Source organism: Sinohyriopsis cumingii, chromosome 9, assembly GCF_028554795.1.
Source record: "Sinohyriopsis cumingii isolate HCF-2022 chromosome 9, ASM2855479v2, whole genome shotgun sequence".
Taxonomy (NCBI): Eukaryota; Metazoa; Mollusca; class Bivalvia; order Unionida; family Unionidae; genus Sinohyriopsis; species Sinohyriopsis cumingii.
In genome coordinates, this window is record NC_142969.1 from 81,430,259 (window position 1) to 81,452,652 (window position 22,394).

The window sequence follows — 22,394 nt, forward strand, 5'->3', positions numbered from 1 at the left end:
TATATATATATATATATATATATATATATATATATATATATATATATATATATATATATATATATCCATTAAAAATAGCATGGCCTTTGAAGTGTTGGTATTAAGCAACTTGATATACCAATAGTATTGGTATATCAAATTGTGATTTGCCTATGGCGTATGAATACGCATAATGAAGATGTTTTTATAGCTATTATACTCTCTAAACATGGATATGAATTTCTTGTAATATTACATTTAAAAAGGAAAAAATAACAAGATAATGGTTTTCTTGTAAAATATTTTATAGAAACTAACATTTTTATATAAAAAAAACCTACAATACTCAATTCAGGAAATATATATTATTGAGCTCCACCCTGTGTCGTCTGCTGTCATCTCTGTCAATACTGCTGTTTCAAGTCTCTGCCTCTGGCAAAAATCAAACACTGCAACTCTGTGGAAAAAAGAAAACAATGACATCAGATAAGTCAGTAGCCGCAAGTACTTAATTCAGAAGTTAAGAGACAAAAACATTCCCCCAACTGATATCATGCAAATTTAACGTGCAGTCTATAAACAGCTACTCAGACATTAGTGAAAAACAACAACAGACGTACTCCAATTACCTGAGCAACACCGGCCACCCAAGTAATGATGATGTTAACCCTCACCCTCACAACAAAGAAATTTCCAGCTGCACAGCTGCAGACTGCAGTATATCAAGTTCCCAAACGTGTAATATTCAGCAGAATCAGATTATCAGCAACCCATTCTACGGATCAAACATCACCGTACAAGATATGTTTGTTATGAACCCAACGGAAAACATGAACGAGATCCTAACTGGGTCAACTTTCAACAGGCGAATTCTCAAACAGGGCTCACACAGCGGAAACGTAGGAGAATTATTGAAAGTGACACTGACAGTCAGTAGAAATAGCGAAATATGGACATAAACGATATCAATGAAATGTGGTTAAGGTTAAATTGTTTAATTACCTATTGTTCCTTCATTATTTTGACATTTCCGGCTCCAATCGTACGGTTGCTATCGATGCAAATGGCCGCACTGTTACTGTTCATGACAACGAACGCTGCAAATTCAATGTTTGCATGCACATTATTAAAAATATTTTGAATGTTAACTATCAGCCTTGTGTTTTCATTTCATTAATATTGCTAAAGGAAACATATAAATTAATATGAATGAAGTGTACAGGAAATTATGAATAACTACAGAACTTCTTTTTTGAGCGTACATACGTGCGAGGGGTTGTGAATAGTTCACTCCCCTAAAGTGCGCTGTTTGTGGCCGTCAGTTTTATCTCCCATATAAAATGAAAACTTTGATGTGGTATAAATAAAATATATGTATACCTCGTTTCCTTTTAATGAAAAATGTATACATCTCGTGGTATATCATTGATACAGCGTACATACTATACATATTATATATATATATATATATATATATATATATATATAGTGACATCGGCATTTGCTCTATCGAAGTGATGCAGCTTTTCAGCCATAACTTTAAAAGTATGCTTTTAAACTGGCAAAAACCCATGACAGCAAAAATCTGATTATATATATATATATATATATATATATATATATATATATATATATATATATATATATATATATATATATATTAATAACGGCACAAATACAAAACAATTTGGAATTCTAGATGAACTAATCAGACTCTTAGTCAATTGAAGAGCGTACTTTGGATAATCAAAATTAAGCATAAATAAAACAAACTCTGGTCTATTTTTGTTAAGAATACATCTATGTAATAAAATAAAAGTCCCCATTTATTTATGCAGACGTGATATTCCGTACTATGGAGAGCAAAAACCTGCTGTCAATGTTGTAATTGTGTCCCTTATGTGTGGATATGTTGAACTGTGTGATGACTTTTTATCGGTCTAACGCTCTTTTCCATATCAACACTGTCAGCGTTCCTCATTTTAAATTTGTTTCTTGACATTTTTATATAGTATCTGAAGTGAGCTTGTAGCTATTTTTAAAAGGTCCGTTTACATGTGTACAGGACGTGTTAAATATCAAACACTCAAACAGTTGTTGGGTTAATGAATTCAGTGAGTATGCTTTAACAATAATTAACATAAAATATCTTATCTAATAATAATAATAATAATAATAACGATAATGATAGCTAGTAAATACAATGAAAATCAAAGTAAATGGGCGTTTGGATAGAATTTAAGAATACTGTATATTTTTGAATGTATAGATACTTATGTATGTCCTGTTAGCTTGATCATAATCCCTAAAGACAGGAAAAAGCATTATTAAAGACGTTTTCTTTTAAAATTGTAAACGGGTGACACACAGTACTTTTAAAACATATTTAACACGATGCCGAAGAGTTTATTTAATTGTCCTTATTTCAGTCAATTGCGGCAGCAAATGAAATAGGCAAAGAGTCTAGCTATGGATGACACAAGTATGACAGAAAACGATTGCCATACATAGAGCCAATGCCTTTTAGATGCAATTTGCTTGGATATCTAGCAAGAGAAAGACATTGTTGATGTGCACATATATAAACAAATGCGTTAGGCTGAAACCAAACAACTCAGATCTCTATGATTTCACGTTTGCTATTTCCTTCTCCGTCTTCTTAATTAGACCAATCTATATTAACGTTAGTTTGTCGTTTAGTTTTCATTTTTATTTTTTATTTTTTGTCATGTGAGCTATTCCTTTGTCTGGGATTTAGGACTTAGTCTCATTCACATTTACATAGGGGTATCAGGTTTTACGGTAATAGTAGTAGTTGTTCGAGTATATGATATTTATAGAAATGAAAGGCGACATATTTTCGATGAAAGTCCAGATGTTACTCGTACTTTATGGGTCAGTCGTTTTCGTCATAATACAACCCTGGACACTAGATTTCTTCCGTAGTTTAGACCAGCGTTCCTTTAAGCACAATATAGTCTTCAAACACGTTTGCAGTTACACATACTAACCTATCATGATTGTGTTTTTAAAGTATTCCAGATACTCTTTACCATTGCAACTTTGTTTCCATAACAACTTAGAAATATCAAATAAGTATAGCGTGGTTTTATGTGTGTCCCATTTATAAAACCAACACAAATGAAAGATTTTCAGGGTAGAATCCAGCAGTACCTTTTCTTGAGGATGGAGGCGGGAAGTAGACGAAACCATCGGCGGAGACCACAAGGGTCATGCCCCCATATTTTAACAGTCTCCCAGGCACACCTCGAGCTACACTGTAATATTGAATAAATAGGCAGCTATGTTTATGAACATGATGTTTTTTATTGTATACTTTGCTTAGTTGGATGATGATAAATGTTCCTAATAATATAATATGCAGTATACAATATTTGTTTGTTCCATTATTTCTTGGTTAGTTTTTTGGTATCTTGTTTATTGTTTGTTATGTTGCGGGCTCCGACTAATTTTGTTCAAGTCTATTCGTCGTTAAGATATACCATCGGCAAATTAGTCTCTCGGCGAGATGTCGCATAAGTAAATTTGTCGTTCGACATGACGTTGCGTTGGCTAACTGTCCTCTCTGCGAAATGTCAGTAGACATGCTTTTGAAGACCCAGCACTCTGTAAATATAGGGATAGAGAAAAGAGAAAGGACAGAGAGAAAACCTATCTTCGTGACTATGTGAGTTACGAAACTTGAAAACCAACTATAAATAACTTCACTGGATGACTGAGATTTTATGGCGGTAATCTCGTGTAGTGTTTCCCTCTCTTAAGAATGTTCTTTTCAGGGATAAATATGGTCTTGCCACGTGAGTTCCATTTAAGTACTGTTTTCGGTAGTCTCACCGGTGCAATTCTCAACACATGGCAATTTTACGTACATATCTTCTTTTTGATAATTGTAGAGGTACATTCATGTTGGCATCTATCTCTTATTTATTGGTTGCTTTTGTGTTTTTGAATGTGTTCTTATCTTTCTAAGGCAATTGCTCTAAAAATAACACAGGCATGAGTATCATATTATAATCGAACAAGTCACATATTTCATCTTTACTTCATTTTGCTAACAAGTCACATATTTCATCTTTACTTCATTTTGCTAACAAGTCACATATGTCATCTTTACTTCATTTTGCTACATTGAATTAGGAAGAATTATGTTATTACTAATATTTTATGTGTGAATATATACATGACAAGAAAACATCGCCACTCGCTTTTCGCCCATGCAATGAAATATAATCACTATTCACTTATTGCCAGCAAAAAAAATGTCATGTGTACAATCATCTCTAACATGTGTCATCAATTCTTGTAAGGTCACAAAGTACCTGTGAAAGCAGACATCATCATCATCAACAGCAGCTTTACTATATTTTCTTCAAACGGAAAGAAAAAAGTAACTTAATAATGTTCATGGTTTTAACACATTAATCTATTATTTCAACGCAAAGCATATAATGGGTTATACAAGTAAATCAAGCTTATTCAACGCACTGTTTGTCTTTTGTCTTCACAATTAAAACACCTGGCATTATTTATTTTTCATTTGGAAAATATTTGTATCATAAATATTTATACACAAATGTGCGCAACCTTCTTTATCCAAACACCATAGGACTATTATTACTTATACAAAACATTCACTTAGGCATTGTTAAACAATAAATGTCTCACCATCAACGACAACGATGCGCATTCATACCTACGTGCGTGCGTGCAAAGATACACACATACATAAATACATACATGTAAAATTATAGCTCAAAAGAGATTTGTAAAATAAATCTATTAGAAACCTTCATTTATAATATAATGATATAAATCAAATATTCCTCAGAGGATATAATGGACCCAATGGAAACAATATCATTTATATAATGGATGTTATTCTAATATCTTCAAAGCAAATAAAAGTAAAAATTACCTCTGCAACTGGCAATGCCCTTACAGACGAAATATACATTTCGAGAAACTAATGTTAAAACCTTCTTATCATGTTCTAATACGTAGTTTAGAAATAATTATGTGCGCTGATTGCGGGTTATTCGGAATGTAAAGGTCGGTATCGATTATCTTACTTATTCCATTTTCGCTAGGTGAAGGTCAGTATCGATTAATCTTACTTATTCCATTTTCGCTAGGTAAAGATATGCGTGTTCGTTAAAATCCCGTGCATTGTAATAATATTCATCTAAAGAAATGTATCATATAAAACCCTGATGGGAATCATGATGATCATCACGTATTTGATCGAATATTTTATTGATTTTGTTTGCTTAAATGTGTGTGTGTGTGTGTGTGTGTGTGTGTCAAAACAGTGTGACACGTTTATGTTTCGCGTTAACAAACTATGAGCAAGGGAGAGAATGAAGGAGATACAAACACCTAGGAATTTCACTTAAAACAATCCAATTTTAACAAATAACAAGAAGATTCTATGTAATTCTTCCTGGCTAAAATCCGTATGTTTGATTGAACTATCAGAAAAGCAGCTTATATCAATGGTTACTTTAGTTCTTCATAAACTATCAAAATGTAGTTATTAATATTTACTTCTTAAATTTCAATGTTAAAACATATATATGTAAATGTGTGAAATCTATGACCATATCAAAATTGGACAGTGACTGTTTTATTGAAAAATGCGTTTGCATTGTTAAAAATGTGTGTGTGTGTGTGTGTGAGAGAGAGAGAGAGAGAGAGAGAGAGAGAGAGAGAAAGATTTGGCTTCTTAAAGCAGCTTTAACAATGTTTAATCATTAAAAGAAATGACACCAACGTTTGAAGTATTTATTCAGTAATAAGTGATTCACTAAGAACACATACATGAAGAGTCAAAATACACTTTCGTTTATTTTAATTAACTCCCAAATAATCCTTAATGCCGTATTACAGTGTCCAAGAATATAAAATGTTCCGAATCAAATATGAATATCATATTATAATAATCAAAATTATATAGGAAGAAAAGCTAGGAATTACGCTCAACTTAAGTACACAAAATATAAACAAATTAAAACAACATAGTACCTTTATGAAAGTAAATTTGCAGTCAAATTACTATCTTTCCCCTTGATGTGCTTATAGTTAGTGTAGTATTTTTGTATATATATATATATATATATATATATATATATATATATATATATATATATATATATATATATATATATATTATAACGAGTATTATGTTCTCACTCCAGGCCATCCGTTGACTTACTGTTACCCCACACAACAAAAGAAAAAGAAAAAGAAAAAAAAAGAAAAAACAAAAAAAAAAAACATCCCAAGAAACGAGATGGCTCTGGGTAAAGTGATCATTCGCAGCTTGTTTATTTATATGGACTCTTCGGGTTAAATATAAACCCGAAAGTAAAGATATGGCTTAAAATATTTTCCAGCCTGTTACGAGGAATCTAGCATTTTATGCAGCATAAAACCAGGCCATAATACAAACAAAACCAATAATGCAAGATGCAGCTGCACGGCAATTAATCCCCTCCCCCCCCCCAAGAGTCTGTAATTAAATGGCACGATTGAATTTTGCGGATCGAAAACAGATAATTTCACCAAGTCGAATGAATGGAATCAGTCTGATCCCATTTGATCATGTTAGCATATAATGGTGCCAATTATTTACAATGTATACGTGATTGTACAGGGTCATATTGATACACATACTTGATTGTAATGGGTCATATTGATACACATATGTGATTGTACTGGGTCATATTAATACACATACGTGATTGTACTGGGTCATATTGATACACATACGTGATTGTAATATATCGTATTGATACACATATGTGATTGTAATATGTCATATTAATACACATACGTGATTGTAATGGGTCAAATTGATTCAAATGTAATTGTGCTGGGTCAGATTGATACACATGCGTGATTGTAATATGTCATATTGATACACATACGTGATTGTAATATATCGTATTGATACACATATGTGATTGTAATGTGTCATATTGATACACATACGTGATTGTACTGGGTCATATCGATACACATACGTGATTGTAATATATCGTATTGATACACATACGTGTTTGTAATATGTCATGTTGATACATATACGTGATTGTACTGGGTCATATTGATACACATACGTGATTGTAATATGTCATATTGATACACATACGTGATTGTAATGTGTTGTATTGATACACATACGTGATTGTAATGGGTCGTATTGATACACATACATGATTGTAATATATCGTATTGATAAACATATGTGATTGTAATGTGTCGTATTGATACACATATGTGATTGTAATGTGTCTTATTGATACACATACGTGATTCTACTGGGTCTTATCGGTACACATACGTGATTGTAATATGTCATACTGATACACATACATGATTGTAATATGTCATACCGATACACATACGTGATTTTAATATATCATATTGATACACATACGTGATTGTAATATGTCATATTGATACACATACGTGATTGTAATGGGTCATAATGATACACTTACGTGATTGTAATCTGTCATATTGATACACATACGTGATTGTAATGGGTCATATTGATACACATACGTGATTGTACTGGGTCATATCGGTACACATACGTGATTGTACTGGGTCATATCGATACACATACGTGATTGTAATATGTCATATTGATACACATACGTGATTGTAATGGGTCATAATGATACACTTACGTGATTGTAATCTGTCATATTGATACACATACGTGATTGTAATGGGTCATATTGATACACATACGTGATTGTACTGGGTCATATCGGTACACATACGTGATTGTACTGGGTCATATCGATACACATACGTGATTGTAATATGTCATACTGATACACATACGTGATTTTAATATGTCATATTGATACACATACGTGGTTGTAATATGTCATATTGATATACATACGCAATTTTAATGTGTCAAATTGATACACATACGTGATTGTACTGGGTCATACTGATACACACACGTGATTGTACTGGGTCATATTGATACAGATACTTGATTGTAATATGTCGTATTGATACACATACGTGATTGTATTGGATCAAACTGATACACCTAGGTGATTGTAATATGTCGTATTGATAAACATACAGTCGTGATTGTAATGGGTCTTATTTATACACATACGTGATTGTACTGGGTCATATTAATACACGTACGTGATTGTACTGGGTAGTATTGATTCACATACGTGATTCTACTGGGTCATATTGATACACATACGTGATCGTACTGGGTCATATTGATACACATTCGTGATTGTACTTTGTCATATCGATACACATACGTCATTGTACTGGGTCATATCGATTCACATACGTGATTGTAATGGGTCATATCGATACACATACGTGATTGTACTGGGTCATATTGATACACATACGTGGTTGTTATGGGTCATATTGATACACCTACGTGACTGGAATGGGTAATATTGATACACATATGTGATTTTTATGGGTAATATTGATACACATACGTGTGTGTGTTATGTCATATTGATACACATACGTGATTGTAAAAGGTCATTGTGATACACATACGTGATTGTACTGCGTCATGTTGATACACATACGTGATTCTAATATGTCATATTGATACACATACGTGATTCCAATATGTCATATTGATACACATACGTGATTGTACTGGGTCATATCGATACTCGTACGTGATTGTACTGGGTCATATCGATACTCATACGTGATTGTACTGGGTCATATTGATACACATACGTGATTGTACTGGGTCATATCGATACTCATACGTGATTGTACTGGGTCATATCGATACTCATACGTGATTGTAATGGTTCATATCGATACACATACGTGATTGTAATGTGTCATATTGATACACATAATTGATTGTACTATGTCATATTGATACACATTAGTGACTGTAATATGTCGTATTGATACACATGCGTGATTGTACTGGTCATATTCATACACGTATGTGATTGTAATGGGTCATATTGATAAACATACGTGATTGTACTGGGTCATATCGATACACATACGTGATTGTACTGGGTCATATTGATACACATACGTGATTGTTATATGTCATATTCATACACATACGTGATTGTAATGTGTCGTATTGTTAAATATACGTGATTGTACTGGCTCATATTGATACACATACGTGATTGTACTGGGTCATGTCGGTACACATACGTGATTGTACTGGGTCATATCGATACACATACGTGATAGTAATATGTCATATTGATACACATACATGATTGTAATATGTCATATTGATATACATACATGATTTTAGTGGGTCATATTGATACACGTATGTGATTGTACTGGGTCATACTGATACACATACGTGTTTGTACTGTGTCATTTTGATACAGATATTTGATTGTAATATGTCATATTGATACACATACGTGATTGTAATATGTCGTATTGAGACACATACTTGATTGTAATATGTCATATTCATACACATATGTGACTGTAATGGGTCATATTGATACACATGCGTGATTGTACTGGATCATATTGATACACATACGTGATTGTTCTGTGTCATATTGATACACATACGTGATTATGCTGGGTCATATTGACACACATACGTGTTTGCAACGGGTCATATTGATACACATACGTGATTGTAATGGGTCATATTGATACACGTACGTGATTTTAATATGTCATATTGATACACGTACGTGATTGTAATGTGTCGTATTGACACATATACGTGATTTTACTGGGTCATATTGACACATATACGTGATTTTACTGAGTCATATTGATACACATACGTATTGTAATATGTTATATTTATACACTTACGTGACTGTAATGGGTCATATTGATACACATACGTGATTGTAATATGTCATATTGATACACGTACGTGATTTTACTGGGTCATATTGACACATATACGTGATTTTACTGAGTCATATTGATACACATACGTATTGTAATATGTTATATTTATACACTTACGTGACTGTAATGGGTCATATTGATACACATACGTGATTGTAATATGTCATATTGATACACGTACGTGATTTTACTGAGTCATATTGATACACATACGTATTGTAATATGTTATATTTATACACTTACGTGATTGTAATGGGTCATATTGATACACATACGTGATTGTAATGTGTCGTATTGATACATATACGTGATTGCACTGAGTCATATTGATACATATACGTGATTTTACTGAGTCATACTGATACACATACATGATGATTGTACTGGGTCATATTGATACACATACGTGATTGTAATGGGTCATATTGATACACATACGTGATTGTAATGGGTCATATTGATACACATACGTGATTGTAATGTGTCATATTGATACACATAATTTGATCTAAATATGTATTGATGCACATTTAATACACTTTACCGCGGTGGAAAGTTCAAGTCAAGAAAACATTCAGGATTGAACAATCTTGTTTGTCAAGGTGATCTAACTGCGTTTATTTGAAATAACTCGATTCTTTTATCTGCATGCCTTAAGCAACGTGATAGACATCACATTAATATTTATCACATCCTACTTGGAGGTAAAGGATTCTGTTTAATGGCCCATAGGTCTGATTAAACAAATCTCCCAGAGTGCATTTAATCCTAAATAGTTTTTGTACCAATAAGTTCATTGTTGTTGTTGTTGTTGTAGGGTTTAACGCCATTTTTCAGCACACGATAGGCTATACATGGCGGCCAGTATTAATGGTGAAATGAAGAACCCGGGAAAACCCCGGAAAGAACCGCCGACTCACGAGAAGCTACTGGCAAGCTTTCTTACATACCCACATTGGCTGAATTTGAGACTCGAACCGGCGCAGACAGAGGTGAGATGGCAGTGATCCGTAACGGAGAGCGCTTTAGATCACACGGCCACTCGGGGCCCCACCAATAAGTTTAATATATACACTAAAATCTATAAGTGTGAAGGAATGGGGGCCGGGTGGAGGGTCTTCCATTCCTTGAAAGACGAATCTGCTTTATGAAATACAGCTTAGAAGAAAATTTACAATTACTGTAAATATTGTTTTTTCATGAAATTTCAAAAAGATGCTTTTTACAGATGCACTTCAACCATATTATTCCGATTAGGTACCGTAGTAGTATTTCTGTCTGATAAAGATTCAGCACTCCAAAAAACATTTTTATTGTCATCTTTGTAAATGTTGTCGGCTTTTCAGTTGCCATGAGGTAAGTTATATGTACATAATGATGAAATATTGGGCTGTGTTATTTGACTCTTTTGGCAGACGATGATAGATGTATACGATACTATCAGATAAACTTAGAAATATTAAAACGTTTACAGACACAGGTTAGAATTGCAAACTTTTCGCGTGTACAGTGATAACATTTTATGTAATAGAAGAGTAGGTAATTTGTTTCATTCTCTTTTATTGGTTTGTATGCTTTAAATCAGTGACGTCTTTTGGCCATTTTCATGGAAATTTTCCTTCGCATATTCTTTGGTTAATATTATTGCCATAAATTTGGAGTATGCGAAATTGTTTAGAACTCTCCATTTTAAGGATTGCTTACATTTTTGTGGTTAGTGTTTGATTATAGGAAGTCGTTGCTGGGGAGATAGTCCTCAGACCGAATAATTAGTCAATTACTAGTAGCAAACGTTAAGGAATGAAGTGAGGTGAGATTTTATGATGTCATGGTTTATTTTTCGTGAGTTCAGGTCAATGCCGGATAAGTGACCTTAACCTCAGTAGTCCCTATTAAATTCTAATTGTGTGAATTTGCTTGTGTGACTCCATGTGCAGTATTTATGATTGAGGATTGGTATAATGCACAATGGAATAAACGGGAAGGGTCTGTTCTGTCGTCTGGAGGAGCTGTTTATTGTTGACATGATCGTAAATATAGCGTAGAGCATTGGTTCCAAAACTTTTACGGGCCATCCCACCCCCTTGGTTATCCTCAGCGCCCCTACCTTACCCCGTAACAAGCATTATTCAGCATTAGCGCCACCCTCGGTAATCCTACCGCCCCCATTGGCGGTACCACCCACTTTGGGAACCGCTGGTGTATAGTTTACAGGCGAAATGAGGCTTAAAATCATGACTTGACAGGCCTAAGTTAGCGCACCAGAAATAGTTCCGTTTTAAGGGGCTGAGTTGTATATTTTCACGGTGTGAGATACTGGCGTTATGTTACGGAAATGAGGAAAACCATGCATTTGTGAGTGTCACGTTTTCCTGCCCGCGATTATGTAAGTCAGGAACAAAGGAATGGGTTAGCGCAATGAGTATGTCGACCCTGCAATGTTAGGGCGATTTTTGTTTGTACATGAGCCGCGCCGTTAGGTGTTAACACTCGCAAATAGATGTTACAAGCTTTGTTCTAAGAACAAAGGACCCTCAACGCTATTGTAAATCTCCCCGCTTTGGCAGATGGCCTGAGGCTCGTCTGTTAATCTCGACCGACTGGGGGTAGAATTGATATCAAATCAGAATTGAGGAAGGGTGGGGCCATCAATTCGAACCAGAATTTAACAGTCATTTGGACTGATAACGAATTAGTGATTTGTAAGCCGTCGTACTGGTAAAGCAGAATATACTCACTCCGAGGGAGCTACTCGTGATTTGGCGGTAAAATTCTTAGTACATTCTAAGGACAGAAAGCTTCGTAAAGGTCAGTGAGTTATTTGCTCGATTGTTGCAGAATGTTACAGCATTGTAATTGTAATTATGTGCAGTATATATATTTACTTACTAGAATCGTTAGTACGTAGAATTACCTTTGTATTGTTTAATTCACGTGCGTACTTGAGAAATGAGCTATGATTATGTAGATTGCTCGCTCGTCAGAATTAACATTGTAATTAGCCATTTAGTTACTTCTTAGTAAACTAATGTATTCATTCATGAAATATTCTAGATTTTGCCATTCTGAATTAAATGTTAGCTTGTAAAATAGTTGCAGTTTGAAAATTTAAATATTATGGATATTTGAATATTTGTGTACACTTGCGGGAGTATAAAGTACAGAAATGCGTCGGATTGTTGTGATATTATTGAGAATAATGAGATTAAGAAATATATATATATATATATATATATATATATATATATATATATATATATATATATATATATATATATATATATATATATATATATATATTGATTGACGCAATTTAGTGATTTCTGTATGATAAGTAGAACACCGCTCTTATTGGGACGTTGTTTCTATAAGAACGTGTGTGTTTTTCGATGTGCACGAATGCGTGACCAAAGATGTAGGTAACCTTGATCTGATGATTGATTGATTGTTGATTTAGTGTGAGCGAGATGGCTAACACAAATGCTAACGTCTTTGTGTTTTTCGTAGGAAGATTTTGGGGACAGACTATCGATTACTTAAGTCCCGAGACTCAGAGAGACAGAATAGAAGTAGGCGGAGAACAAGCCTCGTTTAAGGAGAAAGAGAGAAAGAAGGAGGAGGAGAATAGGAGACAAAAGGGGAAGAGGATAGGAAGAATCGGAGAACGCCGGAAGGAGGAAAGCAATTGGCGTAGTAAACACATATGAGTAGAAACTAAGTACAGAGGAAAGCCATATCACACTATAATCACGTGATGAAATAGGTTGTCACATGGTCGAGAGGAAGAAAATTGGTTGAGAAATTAATATCGTTTAATTTGTATTAAATTGTTATTCTTTTGGACTTCACCTTTGTGTTCTTAATAATTTAATTGTCGGTATTGCTGACTGGGGGATCGGAGCTTTACCTCTCTATATCACTAATTTCACTTCCTACAAAAACGAGCCAGGGTGGGAATTCCACAGTAATTCAAATAAATATTGGGAGCACTCCACCCCAACGCATAATAGTGAGTCACATAGAACTTCACAGTGAGGTTGACAGGAAGTTGTAATATGAATGTGTAGTTGTGATATTTGTGGTCGTGTATTAATTACAGTAAAAAATAATTGTTGTCTGGAAGCGTTGGAATGTCCAGTATACAACAGTAGTTGTATGGTAATCGTTGAAAAATACAAGAGGAAAGATGTAACTTCTAGCGGAATTCAGGCCGGAAACCTCTTTGGCTGATTACATTATAATCAGGAATTTCTCATCCTATTTCTTTATACACCATGGTATAAAAAAAATTAAAATATCTCGAATTTGAATGAGATAAAATATATCTACGTTTAAAATAAAAATACCATATAAAACCTGTGATAGACAGCAATAATATGATAATCAGAACACTTCTCTGTTCAGGCATATTTTATTGCTATAAATGCTGATAAATGGGGCAGGGCTACAAGGTTTAAAAAATTAGATAAGCTAAAAAGGCAAATTATTGCGGAAAAAGATCCTTCTTTATAACGAAATTTGAAATAAAAATGACAAAAAAGGCAAAATGCCGGCACCAGTTACTGAATGTGGTACGAACAAACAACAGTAACAATACCTCAATACGATCTCCGCTAGTCCAAATCAAGTACTGATCGTGTTTCTGACACAAACCAATAACCATAAATGAATTAGAAATTTACATGAGAGAGAGAGAGAGATCTATTACATGAAAGAAATCATAAATGTATGCATTATTGGTCTTGACAGATATTGGACAACAGTACGTTCTACCAAGAAAATACAGAAATCTATAATTGCCAGGAATAAATAATGCCATATCTTTCTTCAATTTAACAACAATCAGGGAAATAGAGCAACCCTTTACACACATATATATTCTATGATCTTAAACTAAGTAACAGTTAAAAACAGCCGGTTTATTTGCTAGTACCCTCCATGACTCTGTGATAAAGCAGTTATCTCTGAGTGTACCTGGATTAGTGGGCGTATCTAAGAGAGATACAATATTTCTAATGTGTGCCACTTAGCAATTATCACAGAGTGTATCTTGATTAGTGGGCGTATCTAAGAGCGATTCATTATTTCTAATGTGTACCACTTAGCAATTATCCCAGAGTGTACCTTAATTAGTGGGCGTATCTAAGAGCGATACAATATTTATAATGTGTAACACTTAGCAATTATCCCAGAGTGTATCTTAATTAGTGGGCGTGTCTAAGAGCGATAAATTATTTCTTATGTGTGCCACTTAGACTGTATTTAGACCCAACATATCTAACAGTTATTCCACATTAAGGAGATATATTCCGAAAATCTACCAAAGTTAGTAAATGTTGTTAGATCAAGGTGTCTTTACGGCTCAGTAAGATGTAGAAACTCCAATAGGAACATAAGCTCGGGAAAAACTCAGTCGAATTAGATTAAAAATGATAAAACTTCGTTCTTTGAAACATTAAAATTTACTAGATGTAAGATCAGGGTTAACCAATATCTCTCCCTCTCTCTTTCTCTCTCTCTCTCTCTCTCTCTCTCTCTCTCTATATATATATATATATATATAGAGAGAGAGAGAGAGAGAGAGATAATTACATGCATAATAATGTACCTTTAGGAGAGCTTTAGGGACTCTAGCAAGCGTTTGTTTGTTCATTGATTTAGTGGCATTAACAAATACTTTTTTTTAAATCGGCCTTTAAGATAGCTGCATAGTCAACCACTTAGATAACAGTATGTATATTTTTAACATATAAATCAAAAAATCTTTTATGCCAGATGGTATCAAGCATCATTCGATCTGCCGTTTGCCTCAAGCAGCGCATATACTGTGTAATATAGCTATTGAGTGAAATGTAGGTGGACGTTTGTAGGGGAAAGTCCAACCAATATTCGCAGATGAAATTATTTAAAATAAAGTTATTGTAAACAAATTTATTTAAAACTCTTTCCGTTGTCTGCCTAACATTTCATGACAGAGCTATAGGTCGGTAGTTTGACTGGCACTGGAATAGCTTCTTTTCAAACATATTTTTTTAAAAAAATGGTTCTCTCAATTAATTATTGAATAAAATCGTTTGGGCGATGGCTGGAGAGGAAATCTTTTAACGTCGAAGGCTGATGTTATCAAGTCCATAAAACTATTGCCTGGTTATAGTTATATAATATCTAATTTTATTTCGTTTTTCATCCGTCTAGTAATAGATTTCAGATAGTCAAACGAAAAGCTGGTAACGACATTTAGCAATAATAATTTATTTGTAAACATCTAATTGATGTCAGCAAAATAGCTAGAAGATAGATAGATAGATAGATAGATAGATGGATGGATGGATGGATGGATAGATAGATAGATAGACAGACAGACAGACAAACATATAGATAGATAGATGGATAGACAGACAGACAGATATATAGATAGATAGATAAACAGACAGATAGATAGATAGATAGATAGATAGATAGATAGATAGATAGAAGATAGATAAATAGATAGATCGAAAGTGTAACGGTTGTCCATATCATATATAATACTTGAATAATGAATTTTTTTTATTCTAAGTTTCTGTAACTTGGTTATGTACCATCATAAGAAGTGTACAGGTCCAAAACATAGTACCATTTCCATTCATAAGTCAAGGAAGGCAGGTCAGGGCAACATCATGTGATCTATGGATTACAAATGTACTGTGGATATAACATGACTGACCTAACTGGGAATTGGTTATTTTATTAAAAGCTATTGTTGACTGATAAAGTATTTTGTAATAATTTAAATGCTTCTGGGGAATCATTAATAGCAATTTAGATTTAGTTTCTTGGCTGTGTATTTAGTGAATATATAAATGAACTAGATATGCACCGTTGATTCTATTTCAGTCTTATAAGAGTTACGAGAGGTTCTTGATTGTTTTTTGTTTTTGTTTTTTTTTGTGGGTTTTTTTCTTATTTTTTTTTTTATTGTTCTTTGAAATTGCAGATTTTAAGACATTTATTTAAAACAGACAATACCTTCCTGGATTATTGTGAAATTTTCTAAGGACTTTGATATTAATTAGTCTCATTGAAATTACCGTTGAGTAAAAATACTTTGGAATATTAAAACAGCAAATCGTCCTTGGTGTTAGAACATAAGCACATTACAACTTTAATTCAGAGTTAGGGTTAGGAGACTTTCCAGATTATTGATATTACATTTAGGAATGTGTACAATACTGCAAGTTATTTTTAATTCTTTCACTTTCGTCTAGAAATAAATTTAGTTTTGAGTATTGAATGCTTGCTGCGCTTTACGTTTCTTATTACATACGTTAGAATGAAATAATAAGTAAAGAGACAGACAATCGGACAGACAGACAGACCGTGAGACAGACACACAGGTAGTTAGATAAAATGATTGATGGATGGACGGACAGATGCAAAGACGGACAGACGGATAGATAGATAGATATACAGATGCTTTCTTCACATGTGTGGTGATAAATCTAAGTTAGTTTGAATGAATTGTGAACTAAAACTGTTGAACTTTTCCTTAAATTTTGGCATGCATTGACAGGATCTGTTTCCTATGATGATCTTATTTTGTTTTTAAAATTGTCTGAACGTTTAAAATGTTCACTCCGTTATATAAAGCTTTTAATGATCGGATGATCGGATCGATTCAACCATAAACCATCAAAAAACATCATATAGGATGGTTGAAACAAGCAAACAATATTTCCCGCTCTCGGTCTACCTGTTTCATACAACAACTAGGCGTAATTATAGGTTTAGCTGTTCTGCACACATGAAAATTCAAGACGAATAATTTTGTTTGAACGGCACGTTGGATAGATATCACAGTACTGAAGGGAGAATTATGCACTGTATTTATTTGAACCAGCTTTGTGGTACTGAGTTCATGCTAGAATTTGAAGGAAAGAATGATTCAACGGAAGTAAGGAAAGTCTATCTTAAGTAATGCGTTTAATATTATAGTACGCGACTTCTCAATTTTCCCACAAAATGTCTCAAAGAAAAGGAGACTTCTATCGAAGTATAGACTAGTTCATGGCGTGCCCTCATGTTTAAACCAGACTGCTTAGCTTCATGTCCTCATGTCTCCTCATTGCCGTTCCGCATTTAGAAAAAAAAATCGATTGTTGTCATAACGAGTATACTTCAAAGGAAAACAAGTACATCTTGCCACAAGGGCATACATTTTTTATTTATTTAAAAAGTCTTTGTGACCCAGTGGATGCCGTTCAAGCAATAAACCGTCAAGGTGGTCCCGTATGCATTCGAATGTGTTTCCAGCAATATCAGTTTTTCTTAGGTATGTTGATTAGTAACAGAAGAGGAAAAATATCAAGGGACCCTCAATGTTTGATGCTAGTGGTGTCATATATTACAGACAATGCTAGCATTTTTGGTAGCTGACAGATTCCTTCTGCGACTGATTCTTTATAACACTGTAGTCAACGTGAAAATGAAACCATAAGGCAGTTTAATATTCATAGACAGTCATGTGACTTTTATGCCTGTATAAGGAAATCATTCGATATTGAAGTCATAATTGAGATTTAGTAGAGGACTCCTGCGCATGTTGGCAATCAAGTAAGTAATGTTGTTCACATCTTTAAAATTTAAGAAATACAAAACAAAAAGGAAAGAAAAGATAGAACTAATGAGAGATTTGATTATCTTTACATTCAAAAACGTATTTACTTCAATATTGATACAAGTAAAATAGACGTATGTTGCCACTAATTAATCTAAACCAAGTTTGTTTGATAAATACAATCCGTCCTGAAAAGACAAATCCATTTTATTCTTATAGAGTTGTATAATATGTAAACACGTATTCAAATATGAAGAGTTGGTGAAGGCTAAAAAATATAACTGAGGTAAGAATAATACATACAAGGGTTTATGAGTTACTAGGGATAAAACATTCTCTATTTGTATGCAGAGTTAAATCTCAGAAACATGCAGTTCATTCGCCAAAATCTTATGGGGATATGGTACTGTGAAAGGTGCTTGATGCTATCAATTCATAAATGTATACTGTATCCATAACCACATACTGACATTATAATATTTTAGTATTTTCTTGGTTTATTCACCATTAATTTGAATATATGATGCAAGAAGGAAATATATTTGATCTGAAAGATGCAGCCAATGGAAATTGATGTATCCTATTAACTCATGAGTCAAAAGTTTTGTGATACCATATTTATTGTGTTCGAATTAAATTGTTCAACATTTTCTGAAGGTGAAAAGAACTCAAATACTGAAAAATATAGTAAAACCATTAAGATAAAGAAAGTGGGGAATTTTTGTGCAATAAATTTCAAATGAGGGCATATGTGTTGCGAAAGCCGATAGGTTTTGCTTGTTTTTCGATCAACCACCGATATTCCATTTCGTTTAATAAAGAACATAAATCGATTCATCTTTACATATTATTTCATTTAATATAATTATAATATTAACTTTTACCTTGTGTAAGGATGTTTCATTTGGAAAAACAGCCATCTTCATTTAATGTAATCATACTATTAATTTTTACCGTTTATAATGATAATTCTTTACGACAAAAAATATCTATCTTCATTTCAAAAATAGCCATCTTCATTTTGCTAAATGATGTTTAATGTGCGAAATTGAAATACGAGAATTATATTTTTTTGCAATCGTTGGCGAATGGTCCTGAACAATTCTAATAATAAAAGAATAAAGAGGGCTAGTTCTGATTATCTCTGTTTTGATAAATGCTTTTCCAAAACAATTTGTTTTTTGTGTCTTCTAGGTTAATCATGAAACAGGTACAGGTTGGGTTTCTATGCCTGTCGCTTCTGGCTCTGGCTGACGGAAGACTAGTACGACCTTCAATAAGTAAGATCCTTACATGTACTGTAAAAAGTCCCATAGTCTGAAGAAGAATAATAGGGAGCAGTTATAGCATGCAAATGCGAAGTATTCGAGTAGAACACAATTTAGAATCACGGAAGATAGTTCAAACATTAAACTGAATCATGCGAACAAAACAAATTCATATTTGAATCTATTAGTGTACGTATGTATGTACATATCAACATGTATGTATGTATGCATCCCCATTGATAACTGGCAATTAAAACAAATCATACAAATCTAAGTGCTAGAATCCAAACAATTAATCTTCAGGCAACTTTAATTTCCAGCTAATGAGACTTTATATTCTTACCCTTTCATGCTCTTAGTTACAGTTTTATTAAAACTACGTATCTAATGACCCACCTACCTAGATGCATGTATACCTCAGACTTTGTTACTTACCTCACATGTCAATGTGCACAAATCATAATTCTTTATATATTCCGTTACGGAATTTCAATATATTTGTGTGCGTTATTTTGCTTCCAAATAATTTGGTGGTGAGCTATTCCATGCATCTGTATCGTCTCCAGGCAGGATAAAAAATAATTTCTTATGTTAGTTGACAGGTTTGTAAGATATATCTTTGAAGACCAGTCTTTTAAATCTCACTCGATATTTTGTCTTCATTCCAGTGATTTGGTTGGTTTTACATGTTTGACTAACTTCAATTTCTTACACACTTTTACTGACATCTTGAAAGTTTCATTGGTTTGGTTTGCAACGTTTGTGAAATAATTTTAATTGACTCCATTTGTGAAATTAAACATATTAATTGACTCATCTAAGTCTTTGAACTAAATCAATATGTAAGAGTTTGAATTTGTATTCTTTATGTTTTTTTGCAACAAGTTTGATACTGTTGCTTGGTTAAATCAGTCTATATAATGTTTGACTTGTATTTAGATACATGATTGATACTGTTGCTTGGGTAAATCAGTCATAAATAATGTTTGACTTGTACTTAGATACATGTTTGATACTGTTGCTTGGGTAAATCAGTCTATATAATTTCTAAGCTGTATTTCGATACATGCTTTGTACAGTTGGTTGGTTGAATCAGTCGGATATAATGTTGGACTTGTATTTCGATAATCGCTTGGTACAGTTGGTTGGTTGAATCAGTCGGATATAATGTTGGACTTTTATTTCGATATATGCTTCATACCATCGTCTATCTCATTCAGCTGAAATGAACTTCTAAGTTCCCATTTGGGAACGCATTTTCACTAGTTTTGTACATTCACTATGAGATGCTTTGTGTTAACTAGGCTAATGCGCTAAAATTAATCCAGCGTAGTGTTCGACATGGTAAACCGTCTGAAACAGCAGCCAGTGTTCTTGGAATTCTGAAAGTACATAAACTTGATGACAATATAGCTCTTGATTCAAATCGATATCCTAAAAAACATACTTTTTCTAATTCACCAATCGACAGTTATAATTCTATTATCATACTTGTGTATTGTTTCTGTGTGTGTGTGTGATGCCCTTAAAGCAAAATATCAACCCCAATGGACTCCATTTATAATTCTATCTTTACATTCTCATGCGTTTTTCTTTGTAGCATGTCCTGCGCAATACATACCCTCCCCCCTGAGCACGTCAACTTGTATCCGCTTTGTTAACGAAACGAACTCTTTCACCGCTGCTAGGGCAGCATGTCAGGCGGATGGAGGAGATCTCATAAGACTTGATCCTAGAAATTTTGTCCAGATTCGACAACTCGCTGATGTGAACAAAGGTTATCGCTTTCTCTCTCTCTCTCTCTCTCTCTCTGCAAAATGTCAGCTGTTTATTGGACTGACACACTTTGTAGATTTATTTACTGCCTTCACAGAAAATGTAGTTTTGATTTAAATTCCTTTAAACCACACAGGTAATTAATTGAAACTTCGAGTGTGTGTGTGAAACTATTAACTTATACATTATTGAAATGAATAGTAGCTCTTATAGTATGTATATTAAATACTACATAGGTATTTAAAGAAAATAATAAGTCGTGATTTGTCCTATTCAATAAGAGAACACGCGGTACTAATTCAGTTCCCATAGTAAACCTATGCAAACACCAAGATATTAAAAATTCAATAACTTTAAGTTTCCGAGTGCTCATGATCAAACCTATGTTTCTTGGTATAGATGAAACCTGAATGACAACTTCTCTGTAGAGAAGCGTGTGCTTACAATTCAGCAATGAGTGCTCCAAGTTCAAGATTGTTAATTGACTGAAATTCCATCAGTAAAAGAATATATCTACTTTTCAATTGTACTAGGAAAAGCTCTCAAAATATTCTTTTTACAACAAAATAACATTTATTATCAACCAATCCTGGACAGCCAAACCCGTATATACTCTATTTTGTGTTCGCCCATTTCCATGGGCTGGTTCCCATTTTTCTGTTCAGTTTGTACTGTATATCCAAGAAGTATACACTAAACGTAATTATGTACACACATATAATTTTCCTTTTGAACGTGAGCAACAATGTTTGCTGATGCAAAATTTCAGTAATTGATACGTAATTACATGCCATTTCAAGTTATGAGGCATTCATATATTCAGTTCGATACTATAAATACAGAATCGACATGATAATGGTATGAGATACAT

The 22,394-nt window shown here is 33.5% G+C and overlaps 1 protein-coding gene across 2 annotated transcripts in view; it reads left to right on the forward strand.

The window, feature by feature from the left end:
- LOC149792120 (uncharacterized) overlaps nt 1-22,394 on the forward strand; it is a 31,630-nt gene that overhangs the window by 7,642 nt on the left and 1,594 nt on the right. Inside the window, exons 1-3 of one of the 2 annotated variants that reach the window (XM_089970641.1) lie at nt 18,451-18,475; nt 19,674-19,759; nt 21,348-21,524. In XM_089970641.1, coding sequence (XP_089826767.1) covers nt 18,462-18,475; nt 19,674-19,759; nt 21,348-21,524 — 277 coding nt within the window. In that variant the 5' untranslated portion in view covers nt 18,451-18,461. Of the gene's footprint in view, nt 1-18,450; nt 18,476-19,673; nt 19,760-21,347; nt 21,525-22,394 lie in introns of those variants that run through there. The other variant, XM_089970642.1, reaches the window with a different exon arrangement.